At 41.5% G+C, this 20,850-nt stretch overlaps 1 protein-coding gene across 1 annotated transcript in view; it reads left to right on the forward strand.

The window, feature by feature from the left end:
• Window positions 1-3,135: 3,135 nt before the first annotated feature.
• The window catches only part of LOC146614372 (uncharacterized), a gene marked incomplete at its 5' end in the record, with an annotated part of 33,503 nt that continues 15,788 nt past the window's right edge, over window positions 3,136-20,850 (forward strand). The window contains 12 exons of the mRNA XM_085376597.1: window positions 3,136-3,259; window positions 5,484-5,793; window positions 6,325-7,051; window positions 8,285-8,710; window positions 9,421-9,462; window positions 11,974-12,131; window positions 12,398-12,592; window positions 12,986-13,038; window positions 15,353-15,376; window positions 16,562-16,585; window positions 16,795-16,872; window positions 20,671-20,754. Of these exons, the coding sequence (XP_085232723.1) occupies window positions 3,136-3,259; window positions 5,484-5,793; window positions 6,325-7,051; window positions 8,285-8,710; window positions 9,421-9,462; window positions 11,974-12,131; window positions 12,398-12,592; window positions 12,986-13,038; window positions 15,353-15,376; window positions 16,562-16,585; window positions 16,795-16,872; window positions 20,671-20,754 (2,245 nt within the window). The remainder of the gene's footprint in view (window positions 3,260-5,483; window positions 5,794-6,324; window positions 7,052-8,284; window positions 8,711-9,420; window positions 9,463-11,973; window positions 12,132-12,397; window positions 12,593-12,985; window positions 13,039-15,352; window positions 15,377-16,561; window positions 16,586-16,794; window positions 16,873-20,670; window positions 20,755-20,850) is intronic.

Genomic DNA, 20,850 nt, shown 5'->3' on the forward strand with positions numbered 1-20,850 from the left:
TTGATTTATCGAGTCCAGTTAATCTCAGTTTGGAGGAAATTCCAAACTGCTAACAGTGTGTAAACAGAGAAGTTTTAAAATAAGCTTGAATGATTTTTGGTGTGCAAAACCATCTGTCTTTGATCTCTGCTTATCCTGTCTTAAAAATAGAATTTAATGTTCAGCTTTTCATATCAATAATTTTAAGTTTAATTAGACATAAAAGACATCTTTCTGTGTTTCTGCTAACAAAAATGTTTTTTTGGCGGGGGTTTTATTTTGGAGGGCTCCCAAGTTCATTTGGAGGTTTAAGTTAGACTCCATCTGCCCCTGTTGTCTGTCACGCTGAGGAAGGCTGGTCTCACAGGAAGCAGCAGTGTGCGGCGTAACTCCCCCTGTCACTTTTGTAGTTTGTGAGACAAGCTGTGCTGAGCAAAGGGGTAACTTTAAATCAGATCATGAAGGTGACCTGGCAGCCTGTCACCACCAAAATTTTAAATGCATCTTAAAACCAGAACAAACCTGTACAGTTACCCTGGACACTCATCCAGTGAAAGGTAAGCCACAGTATCAGCTTAAGAGGAAAAGATTAAAGCAAAGCAAGCCAGGCATGTTTCACTGCCATTGATCAAGCTTTGTTTGTAAAAGTCTGGCATGTGCAGAAACACACTGAGTGCAACACTTGGTTTGACTTGTGTTTGATATTAGAAGCTCACTCTCAGTGCTCAACAGCAGCTTCTTTTTTGTTGAATAGCTCCTCTAAAGCTGGAGATACACGACTGAAAAGCTCAGACTGACAGCTGGGATAGCATTTATTTTTTGTGCGACAAGCTTCTGCTGTGCTTTATTCCTCCATCTCTGAGACGTTTTTCCAATAATGGCTTTGAGTTGAAGGAAAATGAAATCTCAGAATAAAAAATTAGAATGACAGAATAAGAAATTGGCTTTTGATTAGAGCAGGGCGATATGACCAAAAATATCTATCACGATATAAATTTTAAAATTTGCGATAACGATATAACTGACGATATAATTGACACTAGACAAAATACTTTACAACTCCACAACTTTAGTGCAAAAAACCCCATTAATGTATTTTCACTTAAACAAGCAGCTGTTTTTTTATGTGCATTGAAGTTATATAAAAAATTTACAGTGCAAATTCCTTGCTGACATTTTAACCAAAAGGTATTTCCAGTGGAAATTGGCCGACATATCCTCAGCATAACCATGTATAATATCCACAACTTAAAAAGAGGTTACACACACACACACAATATGGTAATATTATGTTGAAGCACAGTACATATCATACATATCACTCCGCGAGGCTCCTGCCTAATATAGCCGTAATGCTCCGGCAATCCATCAAGCGGTGCGGGTTCGTAGCTTAGCAAAGTCGTACTAAAACATTTGACAGATTTTCGAGCGCCGTGTACATAAAATCGTTTCGAGGTCAGTAAACACAACCAGAATTCATGCATAAGGCACATGGGATTATAAGGGGCACTGTCGATTTTCAGAAAAAAAAATATCAAAGGATTGATTTTAAGTGTGCCGTATTTTCCAAACAACACGGTAATAACGACGGCCCGCTAGCATGCGCTACCAAAAATAGTGCTTTGTTGTGTATCTGACGGACGAAAGCCAAACCAGTTCCACACCACTGAAGTTGCAGCATTTTTACAAACCAATTCTGGTTCATCCGTTTCATTTAACGATCCGTGTTCGCTCTTCTCATTCTGCGCCGCCGCCATGTGCGTATGTAAACCTAGGCACTGCGCATGCGCGTTTTACCCATATTCTATCGCGATATTTCATTTTCCTATCGTTGCCCAAAATTACACCGGTATTACCGTGAACGGTATGATATAGCCCAGCCCTACTTTTGATGTTTGCTTTTGTACTTTTTTATAGAAATATTTCTTTTTACATGGGGCAGGTTTTTTTCCAGCCTAAATTTCTAGAAATGTTGATCTCATTACAGATTGTTTCACCTAAAGTTTCCTGCAGACATTATGAGTCAGGGGCCTGGTCAGATTTGGGCTGTGAAGATAAATGTTGCTCATTTGAAATCTGTCAGAAGACCAAATCAATTTTGCATTGCACCAGTGGACAACTGGGTTGCTAGGTGTCTGCTCACCGCTAAATTCATTACAGGTGTCAAGTGAATATACACCACCGATTAATATTTAGTGCCTACACTCAGGCACTGTGTTTTTGTACACCTTGGTTTGGGAAACAGGAGTAGAGTAGGTTTCTCTCTTTATTATCATGCCTAAAAACACAATTAAAAGGAACAAAAGTCAAGTTATATGCATGTTTTAAGCATAACAGCTCTTATGCTTTTGACTCAACAGCACCATCATTTTCTCTGGGCTTCTTCTGCACATGTCTGCACATCTCCAGCTCTCCTACTATCCCGCCTCTCCTGCTTTCTGGGTTCTCCATTTCCAGAATTTCATTCTTTATGTTTTTAATTCTGATTTTATCTTTTTTTTTTAACAAAATGAACATTTGTGACATATCAAAGCCCCTTGACATTGTTGTCTGTTTGAATATTATAGGGTGATGTGGTGTGAGCACTCATTTCGGTACATCTTTATTTGTTTTTTCAGAAATTAAAGTCTTGGAGCTATTTGGTTAGATTTGTCATGCTAATTACGGGTGTGTCATCGAAACACACACAGACCAACACACAAAGGCAAACACACACAGATGAGACTCGATATGTTGGTATGTAAACCAGTTGTTGTGTGTGAGGACTGTCAGGACTGTACATGTGTCTGTGAGCTGTCACATCTATAGTGCCGGCCGACTCTCAGTTTGCCTGTCTGAATATATGTGTGTAAGAGCTCAGTGAAAGCAAATACAAACTAATGTATTATTACTGCAGGTGATTAATTATGTCTGATAGTAGCAAATAATGCTTGAGCTTGCAAACGCAAAAATTTACATTACATTACAAATGTCATTTTGTGGGGAAAACAATTAAACTGGGAAGTCTCAAAAACTCATGATATCAAATTATGCACTAAAGGAGCACAGCGGTTTGATGACTGGAAATGATTTGCTATCGTGGATGGTTAAAACTTCATTCTTCTTGTGGCCTCACCATTGTCTTCTTCTTTGTCCGTTCTCTCTCTCCTGTTGTAGCTGGGACGACAGCAGCTCAGTGAGCAGCGGCCTAAGTGACACGCTGGACAACATCAGTACTGATGATCTGAACACACCTGCATACTCCTGTGTCAGCTCATCGCGCAAAAGCAAAGGAGCGCAGGTGAGCACATAAAAAATAACCATTCGATAGCCTCAAATAGGCTCACAGCTGGGATAGCCACACGTTGTCTGTGGCTCGTCATCATCTATGACTTTTTTAGGCTTCTGTTCCATGTCTCTGCCTCTATGGGTTCAGGCAAAATTACTCATTTGTTAATTAGAGAGATTACCATAAATTCTGGTGCAGATGTTAATGTTTACATTAGTACCACCATATGTCATAATGCTTCATTTTCATTTATTTATGTGGCAAAAATATTATAAGTTGCTACATATAGTATGATTGGGGGGGTTTAGTATTAATGGTCACAGGTCAGGATGAATTTGATTAATGTTACATCTGCTAAGCATCAAAGTTATTATACAGTTTCACATTAAACTGTTTATTTTAGCTTTGCCCATTTATTTTCAACTGTAATTTCAGTTTGTTTGACTCTTTTCAGTTCAGTTTTGATTGTTTCCTTGGTCAGTTTTTATTATTTTCATTGTTAGTTTTAGTTTCTTTGATGATATTTGTCTAATATCTAGTTATTAGAATGAAAGCACTGCCGTGAGCGGTGTAGTGGTTAGCACTATTGCCTAGGTCCTGGGTCTGAATCCACCGTCTGGTTGGGACCTTTCTGTGTGGAGTTAGCCTGTTCTCCCCGTGTGTGCGTGGGTTCTCCGACTTCCTCCCACAGTCCACAGACATGAAGTTAATGGAGTTTAGGTTAATTGGTGATTCTAAATTGGCCATAGGTGTGAATGTGAGTGTGAATGCTTGCCTGTCTCTCTGTGTTAGCCCACACAGGGTGTACCCTGCTTCTCACCCTATGGCAGCTGGGATAGGCTCCAGCCCCCCATCAACCCCCATGACCATGAATTGGATAAGCAGGAAAAAATTAGATGGATGGATGCACTCATAGTCATCTACTCTCCCATAATCTCATGAAATATATGCGCTAATACCTCCTCATGTGTTTTAGTTAAATGTAATAAATGATAAGCATATTACCATCGTGACCATGGTGTTATTGTAGGATTAGTGTTTAGTTCAAAGCCGCACTCACAGAGCATGTAGCATCAAGTCTCAGTCATGATACCTATAGAGCAATTAGCAGCTGTGAGTAACCAGTGTTAGTTGCACAGTAATTATCTCCCAAACTAAAACACATTTCCTGCCGTGACCAACTTGAAAATCACGACTTTGCATGTCTTGTCACATCTTGTTATTTAAACTTTCACATTTCTTTCAACTTTGTGTTATGTCTTGATCAAGGCACACACCAACAATTTTACACGCTTACTTGACTTGCTTTGTTACCGCTGGGATAAGTTCCCATTATAAACTGGCGGTGGAGTGTGTGAAAGAAGCAGGCATGGAGGGTTTCATTTTTTTTGGTGTTGCATTGCATTGGGGCAATGTGGGATTGAGGATTTATGGTGATTTGACATTTCCTTTGATAATATTGCAACAATAGCACCAAATCACAGCAGTATGCATACTTGCTATAGTGAGAGCAGGACTGTATAGTTTTATAGTTTGAACAGTTCCTATTTTTCTTAATTTGATTTCTATATTTGTGCTCAAGGAATTAACTGTGGACAGAGGGCCGGTGCTCGGTTCTCCTCAGAGACGTTCACCGTATTCTGCCAAGTATTCTTGGCCCCTCATGAAATACCTAACAGACTGGGCTCTTAAGAGACTCTACCGTTGCTAGGGAGACTGACCATCTGTTCCGGTAGGCTAGCTGTCACTGCTATGTGTTTGAGTTTGTGTGGGTGCGTTCATATGCGCCTCAAAAGCAGAGATCTGGATGTGGGAGATTCCAAAGATAGCTAACACTTCACATGCAGACATAAACCACGCTGCTCAGCTTGTGCAGAGACTTACTTCTTTTTGCTGACTCTTTGCTGACTGTATTGCTTTAGTGTGTCACCTTTCAATAGTTTAAATATTGCATATAATTTTCAAAGCATTGTGACTTATTTGATTTCTTCCATTTAAGGCAGGGTTGACAAACCAAGATATAAAACTTGCTTGCAATCATTTCCTGTCACTGCATTTTTTTTTTTTGCATTCTTTATAAATATTGTTAAGGAACTGCAGTGATGATCAGGTAATGCTTTTAAGACTTACTGGTATAAACTGCAGCCCAGAAGCATTACAGTTTTGTTACTGAATTCTTCCATCTATTTATCAGTTTGTGTGCACTCCCTGATTCTCTGTATGACAACCCCCACAGTCCCAGAAAGGAAGCAGATCCAAGCATGCGGAGCAGGTGGTGAGCAGCAGTTGGGCTGGAGCTGAAGACCTGAAGAAGGTAGAGGAGGAGCTGGATGCAAGCATGGATCCTAGCAGTGGCTCTTCCCGTTGGAAGACCTCCTCGTCTTCCCCATCCTCCCAAACCCAGGGCCAGTATGAGGACGCCAGTCAGAAGGCAGCTGCGCTGGCCCAGATGTCCCAAACAGGCTCATGGAGAAGGGGTATGACAGCCCAGGTGGGCATTACACCACCCAGAACCAAGGGGACGTCCGCTGCCCTGAAAACACCAGGTAGGAGAGGAAGCCTGCCATCTTTGTCTAGAAGTGATTTTGGAAGTAGAGCAATTATACAAAGCGATTATAGACTGGGACAGAATTAAAATGTGACTTTTTGAACAAAGGAGACTCCATTTAAAAAAAAACCCTAATCTACAACATATATTGATCGAGTATTACTGGTATTAATATTAGAACATTAAAAATGATTGTATCTAGGTGATTTCCTAGTGAATGTTTTTCACATCAGACATCAGAAAGTGATCTTTATAGAAAGAGCAAAAATAACTTTAATGGGCTTACGTGACGCTGAAGAAGAAGTCGTAATAATAATGTTGATTTAAGATGAACATGACTGAATCTTAAATGTTTACTAAACACAGCGAGTTGTGCTTCAGATAACTTGGTTGGCTGTAGCATGAGCAACGATTGCTGTGATTCTGGCTGTGGGCACCAATATATTGATTCTATGGCACCAAAGGGTAAAACTCCGAGTACAGATGATGCGATGATTGGTGATATTTTTGGATTTGTGTACTTTGACAGGCAAAACCGATGATGCAAAAGCCTCAGAGAAGGGTAAGGTGCCTTCCAAGAGCTCATCTGGCATCCAGCGCTCACCCTCAGACGCTGGCAGGAGTAGTGGGGACGAAGGCAAGAAACCCCCTTCTGGCATCACACGCCCACCCACCACAGGCTCATTTGGTTACAAGAAGATCCAGGGTGCCACTGGCACGCTAATTACCTCCAGTGGTGCGATACTCGCCAGTGGCTCAGCCACCCTGGGCAAGGCACCCAAATCTTCAGCTGCCATCAGCAAAGGTGCAAGCATCAGTGGTGTGCGGAAGACCAGTCTGGATGGCTCACAGCCCCAGGATGATGGCATCCTGCTCAGCTGCAGTGGCTCGAAAGTGACCCTGCAGTACCGCTCCTTACCCAGGCCAGCTAAATCCTCCAGTGGGGTGGCCGCAGGGCGCAGTGGGCATCGCTCCAGCTCCAGCAGCATCGACTCAAATGTCAGTGGCAAGTCAGCTGGTGGGGCAACAACGCAAACAGGCACTAAACGCAGGGATGGAAAAGTGGGCTCAGAACGCTCTAGTCCCATCACCATCAACCAGACCGATAAGGAGAAAGTGGCGGTGTCAGATCAAGACCCAGCAGCAGGACTATCCACCTCCCCAAAGTCTAGCCCCACCTCCACCTCAACAGGCCAGTCAGGCCTCAGGCAACCAGGCTCCAAGTACCCCGATATCGCTTCTCCAACCTTTCGCAGGTCTGATACACCATACGCACACACTGCACTCATTCTGTCTTTGTCCCTGACTTTGTGTTTCTGTGTGAATCCAGCATTTCATCACATTTCTTTTTCAATTCCCTGATTGTTAGTTAAAAGCAGCATCTTTTACAGCAAGGACATTTGGGGCAGTTTTTTTTGAAAGACTGAATCTTTTCACCATATCTTCTCCAGAATTTAGGCGAGTTTAATCCATTATGATACGTGGTGTTTAGTGACGCTTTTCCACTGCAGGTTATTCCCCAGGTTTCTATAACGGAGAGAAAAGATATCCATAATGTCAAAGTTTCACTTAAAATATATGCCATCTCTATCAATTTTAGATATGTTTGGATGTGCAAGATGAATATCAGACACTTAATAAATCATATTAGATTGCCTCCGTGGAAATATTGATAGAGTCAGTAGACTTGGCTGCATAGCTAAGGGGTGCCATAACATAGATTGCTCCCTGGTGTAGCTGATAAGTCACTGCAAATGCAACACATCTTTACCCTGAAGATGAGGGTCTGATGGCTTTTCATTCAGCAAATTCAACCCAGCAGTGTTTATCAGAACTGACAAGAGACAGGACTTTCTCTGCACACCAGTCCCTCACTCATTAGAAGCATGCATTCGGCAGGCGCGTCCAAACATCCGTCCCATCCAATCTGTCAAGCCAACACGTTTCATCTGCATGTCATAGCTTTTTTTCTTCCCCCCAGAGTGTGTCACCTATATATTGTGTGATTGCGGTGACAGAGTGGGACAGGCACAAGCAGAGTAGCAGGCTGCCTGAGCATATGCAGAAGGCAAACAGGGTTGAGTGGCCTAACAGATTAGGTTATTTAAAGTCACAGGGTTGAAACGGCGAAGCTGTGAAAGCAGATGTGTCAGTGTAAATCACTGAGAGTTCACATCTAGCCGAGGTCGAGTTCGCTGCCAGGGAGAAATGTATTGTAAAATGTGCTTAATATTTTTTATCTGTTATATAAAGTTGTTGCTACAGCAAAGCAAGGGGATGTTTATAAAAGCTGCTTTCCACTATCCTAAAATGGGTTTCTTGTGACCATTGTAGTAGTTTTCTTTGTAATGTTTGACCAGTGAGATCACTGCACTTGTCACACCCGAAGTATACCAGAGTCCTTAAATTTTCCAGTAAGGATCTTGCAGATGCTCATCACTTGTCTTTTGAGCATTTCTAAATGATTGCACCCACCTCTCTGCCCTCAGATTGTTTGGTACCAAAGCTAGCAGCAAGGCCAGCTCTCCTGGCACGCCCGACTCTGGCAAGTGCCCCTCAATACTGGGCAGCCCGCACGGCACACTGGCGAGACAAGCCAGTCTGGACTCGCCTTCCTCTGGCACTGGGAGCCTGGGCAGCGCTGGCGGCCTGAGCGGTGGCAGCAGCCCTCTGTATGGTAAAACCCCAGACATGTGCACCGACTCCCCGGCCTCCAGCCCAGCCTCTGGCCTCTCCCTGCCCTCCAACGCTCGGCCCTGGCCTGCCTGTAGCTCATCTGCTGGCAGCAAGGACACACTGAGCTGCCAAAGCATGACCAGTCTGCACACCAGCTCTGAGTCCATTGATATGCCGCTGGGCCACCATGGGCCCAAGGTTACACGAACCGGCAGTGTCAAGTCCACCCTGTCTGAGGGGTGAGTAACAGGGAATACGATTGGGAAGAATCGTATTCATTGTTTCATTTGAGAACAGAGACAAAACGTTTATCTCCCTATCCTAAGATGTAGACATACAATACAGATGAATAACAGAAAGAAATCATTCATTCACAAAACAGTTTGGTTCAATTTAAGTTTCTTTTTCTGGCATGGTTTTGATACTATAGAAAATAAATAAATAATACCTCCTCTACTCCTAAATTTCACATATCTGCTAGTTCAATCAGTAGTTATTGTCTCAAAGTACTATAAGGATAGCAATTAGCATTAAAGACATTTAACAGTCCTGATAGTTTCACAGTCCAAAGCCATGACAGAAAAAATACCACAGTAGATCATTTCTGACACCCATTCCTACGTGTAGCCTCTATAAAGGCCTTTCCATTTTTTTGTCCACACACTTTGCATGAATTACATCATAGAGCATAGAAGCAGCAAACACATTTATTTCCCCTCACTAGTTCAGCTGTCTCAAAAATGAAACAATCTCAATTCTGCCTGTTTTATCCACGTAGTCTTTTGCACTGAGGTGCATTAGTAATGTCTTAATGGATTTTCCATTGTGTGCATCTTTGTGTATGTCAAAAGTCAAGTTTGTAAAATGTGACCAGTTCTTTTTCTTGTGTATCACAAAACAAATGTTTACAGGTGTTCATCTAATTTGCTCATCCTCTGTGTTTTAACAGCATGCCACTTGACAGAAACACACTTCCCAAAAAAGGACTGAGGTACAACACATTTGCAGCCACATTCCATGTAGATCACATGCATACATGCATCTGCATTCTAATGTCAGGCTTTCCGTGTTGTTTTTCATGTGTCATTATTTGCACAATCCATAGCAGTGTTTCCCAGGTAAAAGTCATCAATAAACAGTAAAATATTTACTTTAAAGCAGGGGTGTCCAACTCCAAGCCTCAAAGGCGGTGGCAGCTGATTTAAATGGGTAAATGACCTAAATGGCTAAATGGTGATGAACGAATCATTTGATTCAGGTGTGTTGACCCAGGGTGATATCTAAAACCTGCAGGACACCGACCCTTGAGGCCTGGAGTTGGACACCCCTGCTTTAAATTATTAGATAAATGAATCGATAAAAATTATTAACTAGTTTTTCAACCACTCTCCATCAGTTCATGTTCAGAATTATGTATAATTAGGCTGAGGTGATAATGATAAAGTACACAGGTTTGATAAGGATGTGGGTCAATGAAAAACTACTGCTCAATAAAAACTTTTTGAAGATTAAATAAAAACTGAGAGTCGATATTAAAAAAAAAGTGAGCGTAAACATTTATGTTTACACCATCTGTTTACATCCTAAGTATGCTTAATAGCTCTTTTATGAACTGCAGATTTACAGTGTGTGACTCCTTTAGTGATACAAGCAGATTGGTTCTGATTATATTAGCACTTAAGTCAAGCACTGATCAAAGGCTGTTGATAAAAAGCAAACATCGCCACCATAATCTCACCTAAATGGATGGTTAATTCCCTTGAGACACTAATAAAGCATGACCTGCTTTATCATCCATAATTTACAAATGAATATCCTGTTGTGTTTATTAAGACTTTAAACTACAGAGCCTAACTCACCAGGAAAATGTTTATTGAGGTCACAAGCATTGTTTTCCCACAGTCTTGTTTTCATCTTGAGGAGTCAACCCCCGCTGCCTAGGAATAATGTCGTTTGAAAACCTCCTTTTTTTAGCCCAATAAACTATGTCCATCTTTTCACATACAGTCTGTTTACATTTGACTAAATATATAGGGAACTCATATTTGAGTCTAGTTGTGGATTTTTTCTCTTTCAACTTTTAGAGTTTTTTCCCTTCTGTTTATCATGCAATTATGTAACAAACTCTGGAGCTCAAATTAGATTTTGACTTCTTTGAATTGATGCATAAAAAAAAAAATCTCTAACATACTATGAATGCTATCTGGGATGATGAGGGAGCAGTGTGTTTTTCCATCTGTCTGCTTGTCTGCTTCTCTGTGCTCATCCTAATCCTACACTCATCTCATGCAAAGTTAGAAATGTGGCAAACGCAGCCACTGAGTTCTTTCTCGGCTTCCAAAAATGGCTTAAACTTTCCGATAACATTTGCTCTGTTAGCTGAGGCGAGTATAGAATGAATGTTTTGAATTTAGCTGTAACTGAGTGGACGGAAACTGAAGCACCATGACCTATTCATCACAGTGGCACAACTGATACAGGGAACAGCCTTTCCAGCCAATTATAGAGTACTGCTGGAGAGGTGTCGGATGGGGCATGCTGGGTGTTCTTTCATTTTTCGAGCATTTGACGCTCGTGCTATATGGAGCCTAAAACCATCTGATCTCGCACGACGCTTTTGCCTTTTTTGCCTCAGTGCGGTCTGCAGTGTTCACTTTAACGTTTTTATTGGCAATGGCAATCTGTTTTCATCTTAAACATGCCAAATAGCTCTTTTATAAACTGTAGACTTTCTACATGGGGAGCTTAGATTAATAGATTTGCCTCCTTTAGTCATACGCTGTAAATAAGCGGATTGGTTGTGATTATATTAGCACTAAGTATACCGACTCAAACACTGACCCTTGGATATTTCAGTCTGTTCCATTTCAACTCCAGCTGCAGTCTGACAGCACTCAGTGCAATCTTAGACGCCCAATTGCTGCTGGAGAGAAAAGCGAGCACAGACACAGGACTAGAGCAGGGTCAGATGTGACAAGCGTAGTAATGGGGGCGTTGGAAGGAAGAAGCTGCTGAAAAGAGATGAGTGCAAACTCAATTATCATCCTCAGAGGATTAAATATGGCCGATTGTCATGTGTGCGATAAGGGGGGCTTCTGCTGCTGAATTACTTTAGAGTTTGGGAGAGAGGAGATCAACAGCAGAGTCTGTGTGTTTGGCAGCTTTAAGCCTGAGTAGTGTGTGTGTGTGTGTGTGTGTGTGTGTGTGTGTGTGTGTGTGTGTGTGTGTGTGTGTGTGTGTGTGTGTGTGTGTGTGTGTGTGTGTGTGTGTGTGTGTGAATATATATAGTTATTATACATAAATGACTGCATGCGTGTAGATGCATGCACATCCACTTCTGTGTGGTATGGTTTTTAATATTTTTATGCCATCTGCTCACATCCTTCTACTGTGTAGCTTCATTAGTTTACACGTCTTCATCACTTGAACTTTTAAGTAATAAAGTTCATTACTAAAAAGTAATGTCTTGCCTTGAGTTTAAACTGTGTTTTGTGGGTTTCAGATACCCTACCTCCTCCAGGCAGACATCTCATGAAGAAGGGAAGGAGTGGTTGAGGTCCCATTCAACAGGAGGTCTTCAGGATACTGGCAGCCAGTCCCCTCTGTCTCCTCCTGGAGCCTCTTGCACCACCACAGGAAAATACCACTACTCCAACCTCTGTGAGTCAAAAGGAAAAAACCTATTGTGCCTAAAATGTGTATATCGTATCAACAAAGGCTATGATAGACATATGAGCACAAAAAGGATCCTTGTGATATGATCTGTAATTAATTAAAGCATTCTTCAGTGCATAAATAAATAATCTGAGGTGATTATTATTTAACAACTTGTTATAAGTAGGTTTTTAGTGCCTGCATGAATGATTGATGACTGAAACGCACGTGAAAATATAACATGGTAGATGTATATGTTTTGCTCTGTGCAGTGAGCCCCACCAACATCAGTCAGTATAACCTGCCACCAGGCAGCAGCAGCATGAGCCGCTCCAACAGTATCCCCACCCAGGACTCCTTTGACCTGTATGGAGAGGGTCACCCACTGGGTGGCAGCGCAACCTCTCTGGAGGAACGACCACGTGCCATCAGCCGCTCTGGGTCCTTCAGAGACAGCACTGATGAAGGTGAGACACACACTCATTCTCGACGGACTGTCCAGAACAAACCCAATTCCTCACAAAAAAGCTAAAACAGCGAAAACAGTTTTTACTGTCACTTTCAACAAAGCAAAGTCCCACCAGCTATCAAGTGCTTTGATACCAGCATTGCTGATAGGTCTCTGTTCTGGTCAGCATTTTAAATTGTTGTTTTTTTTAGTCCCACAACTGATTGCAATTTTTCACTTTACATTTTCTGAATAAGTAAGCATAAGAGCTGCTGACCAATCAGCCAAATAATTTCTAATAATATAAGTATTGCAAACTGAGTCACAAGGTGAAGACAGTTAAAGGACAAATATCCACGTTTTACCTTAAAAGTCTTTGTTTACTCATGTGCACCGTCTCTGTGTCTTACAGTCCATGGCTCCTCACTGTCTTTGGTTTCCAGCACGTCGTCACTGTATTCTGCGGTAAGTATCTAAGAAGTGTGACAGAAATCCCTACTGAGAAAAAAACCCTAACCATAGCAATATATCTGAGATTTCACTTCTATTATTTTTTTCTGTAGTAATAGCATTCCATACAAACATGTCAATTTCTATATTGTAATATAAATAATTACTGAATCACTGTGTTCAGAAGGATTTTCAGAAAAAGGAATTGACTGTAACTATTTGCAAATATTTACCAGGACGGGGTGACAATATTTTTTTCAGTCCTAATTGATGCCTTCCTCCACTCACATAGAGCATTTTGAAGTTGGCAAAAGCAGTTTAGCATCTTCTCTGCCTTTCTCTTTTGGCTTCTAGCCTTTAAGAAGACGCCACTAGGGCTGGGCGATATGGCCTAAAATTCATATCGCGATATAATTTGAAGCATGTGCGGTAACGATATATATCGCGATCTATTCTTTTCTTCTGTATAACGTATTTTCCACACTATAAGGCACACTTAAAATCCTTTTGTCATCACCCCACCAGGGAGTTGGATGAATAGCGTGGACACTGAAGTTTGTGAATGCGATAACCTGAGATCAAGGCGACGTATGATGATGTGTTTTGAAATTGATACCATTGGTGCATCTACTGAAAATTTGAGTTCCAAATTCAGTGAACTCACATCCTGTGAACACAATACATCAAGGAGGATGTCATCTAGGACTTTCAAAGTGATGCCATAGGTGCATCTACATGCAGGCTGAGGGGTAACACTGGCAGCTGCCAGTAGGGATGGGTACCGGTATCGTTCTGACATAAACGGTAGTAACCAGACCGAAAAGCAGCGCACATTTTGGTGCTTTATTTCGGTGCTTTTTTTTTCCTGAGATGTCAGACACTTTGGATTCTAGCCAATCATTTTACGTTTCCAAGGATAGTAGGCGGGCCCAGGTACGTACGATCTTTTAGAGCAGAGCTACAGATTAAAAATCCCCAAGGCGAAGCGGGCAAAAGTCTGGCTGTACTCCACAGCAAACTCAGCAGCCTGCAACAAGTGCTTTAAGGTGATACTGTGCAAAGGATAACCTCCTTTGCACAGTATCACCCTAAAGCATCAAATCTAATGAAACACCTGGCGACGCATAGCGGTTTTTTAAAAGCCGAGAAATGCACCGTATTTGATAGCTTTGCTGCAAGAGCTCACACCGGGCACATCTACTGCGGGTGTGGTGCCTGTTATCGGACCCGGAGTTAGCAACGTCCCCCAAGAACCAGAAGAGTAGAGTCCTGGCCCCTAGCCCTGCCAGTGTAGCAGAAATGATGACGGATGATGATGGCGGCAGCAGCCGTTCTTCTCTGTGTGTGAAGCTTGATGTTGTTCGTGTGTAATTTACGTTGAGTAGGCCAAAAAGGCTAAAATGACCAAAGAAAAAGTGGAAAACAGTTAAACATGAGAGGCTTTTGGACAAAGTTTGTTTTTTCCATTGTTTAAGCACTGCTTCCAGCCAAGAGTGATACCATATATGCCCTATAGCTGCAGAAAAGCCTAACATTGTTAACTTTTTACACAAAAACAGCTAAACATAAGAGGTTTTTGGACAAAGTTTGTGTTCAACGGTTCAGCACCGTTTCAAAAGTACTAGTTTGTCACCGGTATTGGATAAAACCGGTGACAAAGGGATGGGTATCTGAAGATAAAACCTTCAGATACCCATCCCTAGCTGCCAGTATTTGAAACAAGATTGATCTTCAGACTGTTTCAAACATTTTTTCTGTTGAGCTCCAAACTTCATATGTTTGCATACAAAAATAAAATAAAACTGAAATCATCTTTATTTTTTAATTTGAAGGGTGAACATCTTTTCCGTCCTCTCCTATCAGTGATGTTACGTAGCATTCAGTCTTTCCCTTTTCCTCTCTATTTTTGTAGAAGACATGGCAAGTTTCTGTGACAGCATTTGTCTGAAGTAACAAATTCTTGACAATTTAGATTCTGCAGTAATAGCACATGCAGTGCTCGACTCTCGGATTCAGTGAGGTGGGGGATTAGTTGTAGCAAGAGGAATCGATTACCACACACGTCTGCCCGTTTCAGACTGCGCTAGCAATTTGCAAAGTAAACGTTCAGATGAACGATGGAGATGGTTTTGTTTACAAAGTTTTCCATCAGGTTGAGTCATTCTGTACATAAACCATTTCCTCTTTAATTTTTTACATTTTCTGTCATTTTAATCTACTTTTAATTAAAATGACCCTTTTCTTTGCTTTTGGTGCTTTTACTGATGGAACACATCTCCCCAGAGCAGCGATCAAATGTTTCTAAACTGTGTTTGCTTGATTCTTACAGACAGAGGAAAAAGCTCACTCAGAGGTAAGGGCGGCTAACATTGTGTCCATCTTTCTGTTTGCATGTATGCTTCTCCTTATCAGCTTTCAGCTAAACAGGCTTATAGTTAGAGCCACCGATGCTTTGAAACTGCTCGGTACAGCCACTGAGCAGCTCTGTGGTGTGGGTGAAGGTTCGAGTGCCTTGTGTCTTGCTGTGCATCCCTAAAAGTTACTTTTGACCCATTTGATTTGATTTTGTGTGGGATTTAGTCTAAGATGTCACGTGCATGTCCCTGTTGGCTGATTTCTGTGTCTGAATGTCTTTGTGCTGCACAGCGTCTGTATTCAGAGACAATCTGTGCATGTCAATCAAAGCACAAACAGTGATATCTATTTGATCTCTGAACTAAACAAAAGAGTGTTTTGTGAATAAATAAAAGTAAATTCTGCAATCAATTATTTTAGCTCTATGTCGCATTGCTTTATCTAATCATGCATTGATTTCATCTAGATCATAAATATCTACACATCCTTACTATTCTGCATAGCTTATTGTTAACTCATTACAAACACTTACTCTGTAATGGGATCCATGCCCTGACCTTTGGCTCTTGTTCAAAAAGCCTATTCAGTTTATCACTGATTCTACTTTGATTTTCCAGTTTTATGGTTTGACTTTCATCCCTTTTGTCTCTACATGTGCTTTAAGCGTAACTTTGGGTCAAACAGTGATCGCAAATACACTGCAGTGTTTGTTTTAACCCTGCCAGATAAGTGGAGTTTAGTATTCCGGGACAGCTCACTCTGTGCAAACTAACAGTTGTGGACTACAGTGACTGTGCAGTAAATCTAAACACATTTAGAATTCAAAACAAATAATAAAAAAGACATTATATTTTTGAGTGACTGAATAAAAATATACAGCTAATCTTATCATATGATAATCCAGAAAACTGTTCTTGCATTCTTGCACTGAGCTGTCCGCCTTGCTAAACTGAGACGTCTTGCTGTTGTGAATTATATAAGTATGAATTTCAGGTATTTGCAAAAACTTTTTGAACCATCTCAGGCATAAATGTCTCCATTTCCTCACTTTGCTGCGGAAACCATGAAAAGAACATTGCTGTGGCTTGTTGATAACCTCTGTCTCTCCAGCCACATCAGGACTTGCTATTTGATGGAGGCATGCAACATAGCGTTAATTTTTACTCTTTTCTTTTCAATCAAGGGCCAAACAGTCCAAAATTCCACGGTAATCCCCCACACTTTATGTTCACACTTCACTCCAGTGTCTTTTTAAACAGTTTCCCATGTGCCTGCACAGTTTTCTTTTTACATCAGAGTTATCACCATGGGAGTTGCAAATTCACATCGTGTTTACATCACAATCAGTCTTACTTTCTTTATGGTTTTTAGGCGCATTAACCGAATGTTCACATTTCGTTTTTCCTTCCCAACCAGCAAATCAGAAAGCTGCGTCGGGAGCTGGACGCCTCTCAGGAGAAGGTGGCGACTCTGACATCTCAGCTGGCTGCCAACGTGAGTTTATTTACTTCAAAAGGTGCCGTCAAAACAGCCTGAACATTTGCACGATAACCTGCTGTCAGAGAGCTTTTATGGGAAGCGCTGCTTATTGAAGGAGGAATACAAATCTTTAAGACACCCTCTAAATCCTTTGCTGTGTGTTTGAAGCCCTCATGTGTGTATTTGCTTTTGCCTGTTTGTAGGTTTGTGTCTGTTTTCTTGTCCCTGGTTAGAGCTTTTCCTTGCGTGTGCTCGTGTGTCTCATACAGCGAGGATTGTCTCTCTGCTTTTGTCTCAGCTGGTGGGTTTTCAGCAAAGAGCCTCTCCCGAATTCAATCAAGCAGAGAGAATAGAATAGAGATAGATGGCTGAAGAAAGAGAACAGGGAGATGAGGATAAGTGAATCTCGACACAAGTGCGTCATGCGTGGGTGAAACAGATGCAGAGACCTTCAACCCAAAGACAAAGTCGTTGTGGAGATTTAGTTAGACTGACTTCAGCATCTGACTCCACCTCCCTACCATCAATGCCAAGTGTCTGATCGTGCGTGGAAGCAGTCAGGTTGCTCGCTTCAGTCCTCTTCTTTGATCACAGAGTTGTGCAAAGCTGAAACTGAAGGCAGAGTGTGGAAAAAGGCAAAAACAATTCACAGATATTTAAAAGAGCATTATATTTCAGTCTTTCCTGATGATAGTTGACTAGTTGTGCACAATAGCTGATGCAAAACCCTTTGCTTTGCTGTTTTTGGTACAAAGAAGTGTTGGGAAGTCATGTTACTTATTTATGACATGATGGGTGGATGTAATAAATGTAGCTGAGATTACATTTTATACAAATGTACTTTCTGATGCAGTTTATTCGCAGGAGCACTTAAAATTTATAGGTGACGAGTTGCACTGTGGATCCTCCACGTCTTGAAATTAAATAGCAGTGTAATATGCAACTAGTGTCATAACCAAGTCATATGTAAGCACAGACAAGAGAAACCCACATACACTAGTGACATATGCTAGAAGTGCATCACACTACATCTACATGATAGCATGGTGGGTTGCTAGTGTTCTAAGCTCATCTCATCCTCCCAGTGGGGAGTGTAACTGTGGCAATATCAACCTCAGGAGTCCTCAGATACTCTCCACCCACAGTCCAAATCTCATTGTGATGTACTCAAGACCTGCCACAGACGGGTTTTTTTATCATCTCTGTTACTGCCCACACTCTCACGTGTATGAGAGTGTATATTTATATATATATTTATAGGTGTATAAAAGCCTACACATTGTCACTGGTAGCAAATATAAGAACTCTTTGATGTGCAAATAAAAGTAAAAAGTTGTTTTTTTTTAATGTCAGTGCCTTAGGAAGAAGTTTTTAAAATCACTTATAAAATGTAGCTATTTATTTGTTAATTCTGTTCAGCTTTGGTGTGAAATAAAAGGTCATTTACATTTGTGTGTGGCTTTCAAAATGTCAAAGAATTTTTTCCCCAGCTGACAGAGAAATCTTACAGAATCTTACATTCCTTTGACAACAGTTTAACAATAACAAAGTCATGATGAAGGCAAAAGATACATTTTAAAGCTCCATGGGGAAGGTGTCGTCTTTCCGTGTCATCGCTCACTGGCGTGGTGCTTTTTCATTTCATCCACACAATTTATAAAAGAGGACCAGAGAGGAAATGTGCCGTGACTGAGGTCATCTTATCGTGATCCTATTACATTTGCTTTGCCGCTGCACTAACGATTATTATTATTTTTCTTGGGTTTGTGCAGGAAATTGAATGTTGATCTTATAAAATATATATTATGCTAAGACACAGTCAGTGTTCTCATACTGTCTCACCACTGCTTTTAGAAACACACCTAGCCTTGCCATCATTTTGATACACTAAATATTTTTGGTTGTATTGGAGCAAAATAGACCAGAATTAGCAAAACTGACACCCCATCCTGCTAAAGGGACTAGGGGGCAAAAGTATTAGTCAGTATTTTCTTTCAACCATGAAGGAGATTGGTTTTCCTGTCTTGGCTGACATACTGGGTTTAAGAGTTCATACAAGCAACCCTCCTCCCCCAGTCCCCCCCCCCTCTTCTCACCCTTCACTTTGTCAGCCTGACCTTCTTCCCTCTCCTTTTTTCTCCTTTCTGCTCAGCTTAAAAAAAGAGTCAACCCTCCCCAATATTTCCTGTTCGTATTCCTTTCCTTTTCCTCCTTCCTGACTTTGGGCCTCCTCCTTTCGTCACCTGCCCTTGTTTTTGTACTGTACTACAGTGTAGGATGTAGCCCAGCAGTAGTTGCTGGCTTTGAACACAGTAGTCGTGACTCTGTGTCGTTGGTAACATATAACACCCTCGAGATGTTGTGTACATCGTCAGAGGTGGCATCAAGTAGCTGTGACTTTAAAGACTTTCTCATCATCTAGTTCTCTGATTTGGCCTACTGTCAACCTTTACCTGAGACCCCAGGATCAGGACAAGGGTCAGAAAACACTATCTGGCTCAAGCCTCCAGAACAGGACAGATGGTTCAGCCCTGGGATGCAGGAGAGTTTGATTGGTGCCTCCCTCAGAGCTGACAGGTGGGCTGGGGGTTGATGAGTTGGAGCCTCACAGGTGGAGTTGGAAAGAGATGTGGAGTTAGAGGGATGTGTCGGAACAGTTGGCATTTCTAAAGGTCAAGACCTACGCTGATTTAGCCAGGGACACAGAGTGGAAGAGGCAGCACAGGGTGCTACTCCGTGCACGTGTCTATTTATGGACTTGGATGGGCCAAATGTCGTCATAGGCATAGAAAGATGAGGACTTTTCTGATTTTGTCACAACTGTTAGAGGGCAAGATCAAGAACAAATGCTGCTGAATTCGGTAAATGAAAGTGTATAAATGCACTTGGGTGTTTGTGTGTGCGTATCTGTGTGTAGATTTGTCTGGGCATGCTTCCCACCTCTCTGTGACACACCAGGCTTGACAGGTGACTCGGTTGTGTCTTGCTTAGAACGGGAGAATGAACGAACAGCACACACACAAACGAATACACACAAAAGTACATGCAGCCTTGATGAACATAAGGCTTCACCAGACATCCCTATAAACACATATAGATAAAACACATGCACAACCAAATCCACACACGCACACACACAAAACCATGATTCCCGCAGAGCAGATGGCATGACGTTGCCAAACATTGACCATCTTTCAGGTATCAATGCGTTCTTATTCTAATTAGCTGAGAGAGACATCTTTGGCGTCCACGGTGTTTAATTCACAGCAGTTGGATGCAGCAGTGAAGTAATACAGTGCTCCCTCTTCAAACCTCCTCAGGACGGCACAGCCAAAGCCTTCAGACTCGTGGGCAAATAAAATTTCCACACCAAGCTTTTTTCTGTCCGCAGTCATCAAGCGAAAACTCACTTCAAAGTTATCAAAACGCACCAGATGATTCTCTGTCAGAGCTCTTTTTTTCAACAGGGGTTTTAAAAACATTTTAATGTTAATTTATAAATGGCCAAGTAGAAATTGCGTTTATTGTATTGACCGAGAAAAGTCAAATTTCATATTGAACTCAGTTCTGAGATTTACTTTTGTAGTTTTGCATACAGAATGTGTTGGGGCTTGTGTGTGTGTGTGTGTGTGTGTGTGTGTGTGTGTGTGTGTGTGTGTGTGTGTGTGTGTGTGTGTGTGTTTATTTACTTCAGTGCTTTCTCTTTTTGAATCTAGATTTTCGATTTGCATAAGAAAAACATAAATAGTGAGCCAAAGCATGTAAAAAAAGTAAAAGCGAGGATTAAGTTTGCTTGTCTTCCTGTGTCTGTAGGCTCACCTGGTGGCAGCCTTTGAGAAGAGTCTGAGTAACATGACCTGCCGCCTGCAGAGCCTCACCATGACAGCCGAGCAAAAGGTACAAGAGCTTATTCTTGAATTTAAAATACACTGTGTGGCATCTTCAAAAGAGACTACAAAGAGGAGAAATGATTAGAAACGTGAAACTGTGTGG

This window comes from Diplotaxodon limnothrissa, linkage group LG17 (genome assembly GCF_057381915.1).
Source record: "Diplotaxodon limnothrissa isolate DT_005_m linkage group LG17, D_limnothrissa_male_GT1.1, whole genome shotgun sequence".
Lineage (NCBI taxonomy): Eukaryota > Metazoa > Chordata > Actinopteri > Cichliformes > Cichlidae > Diplotaxodon > Diplotaxodon limnothrissa.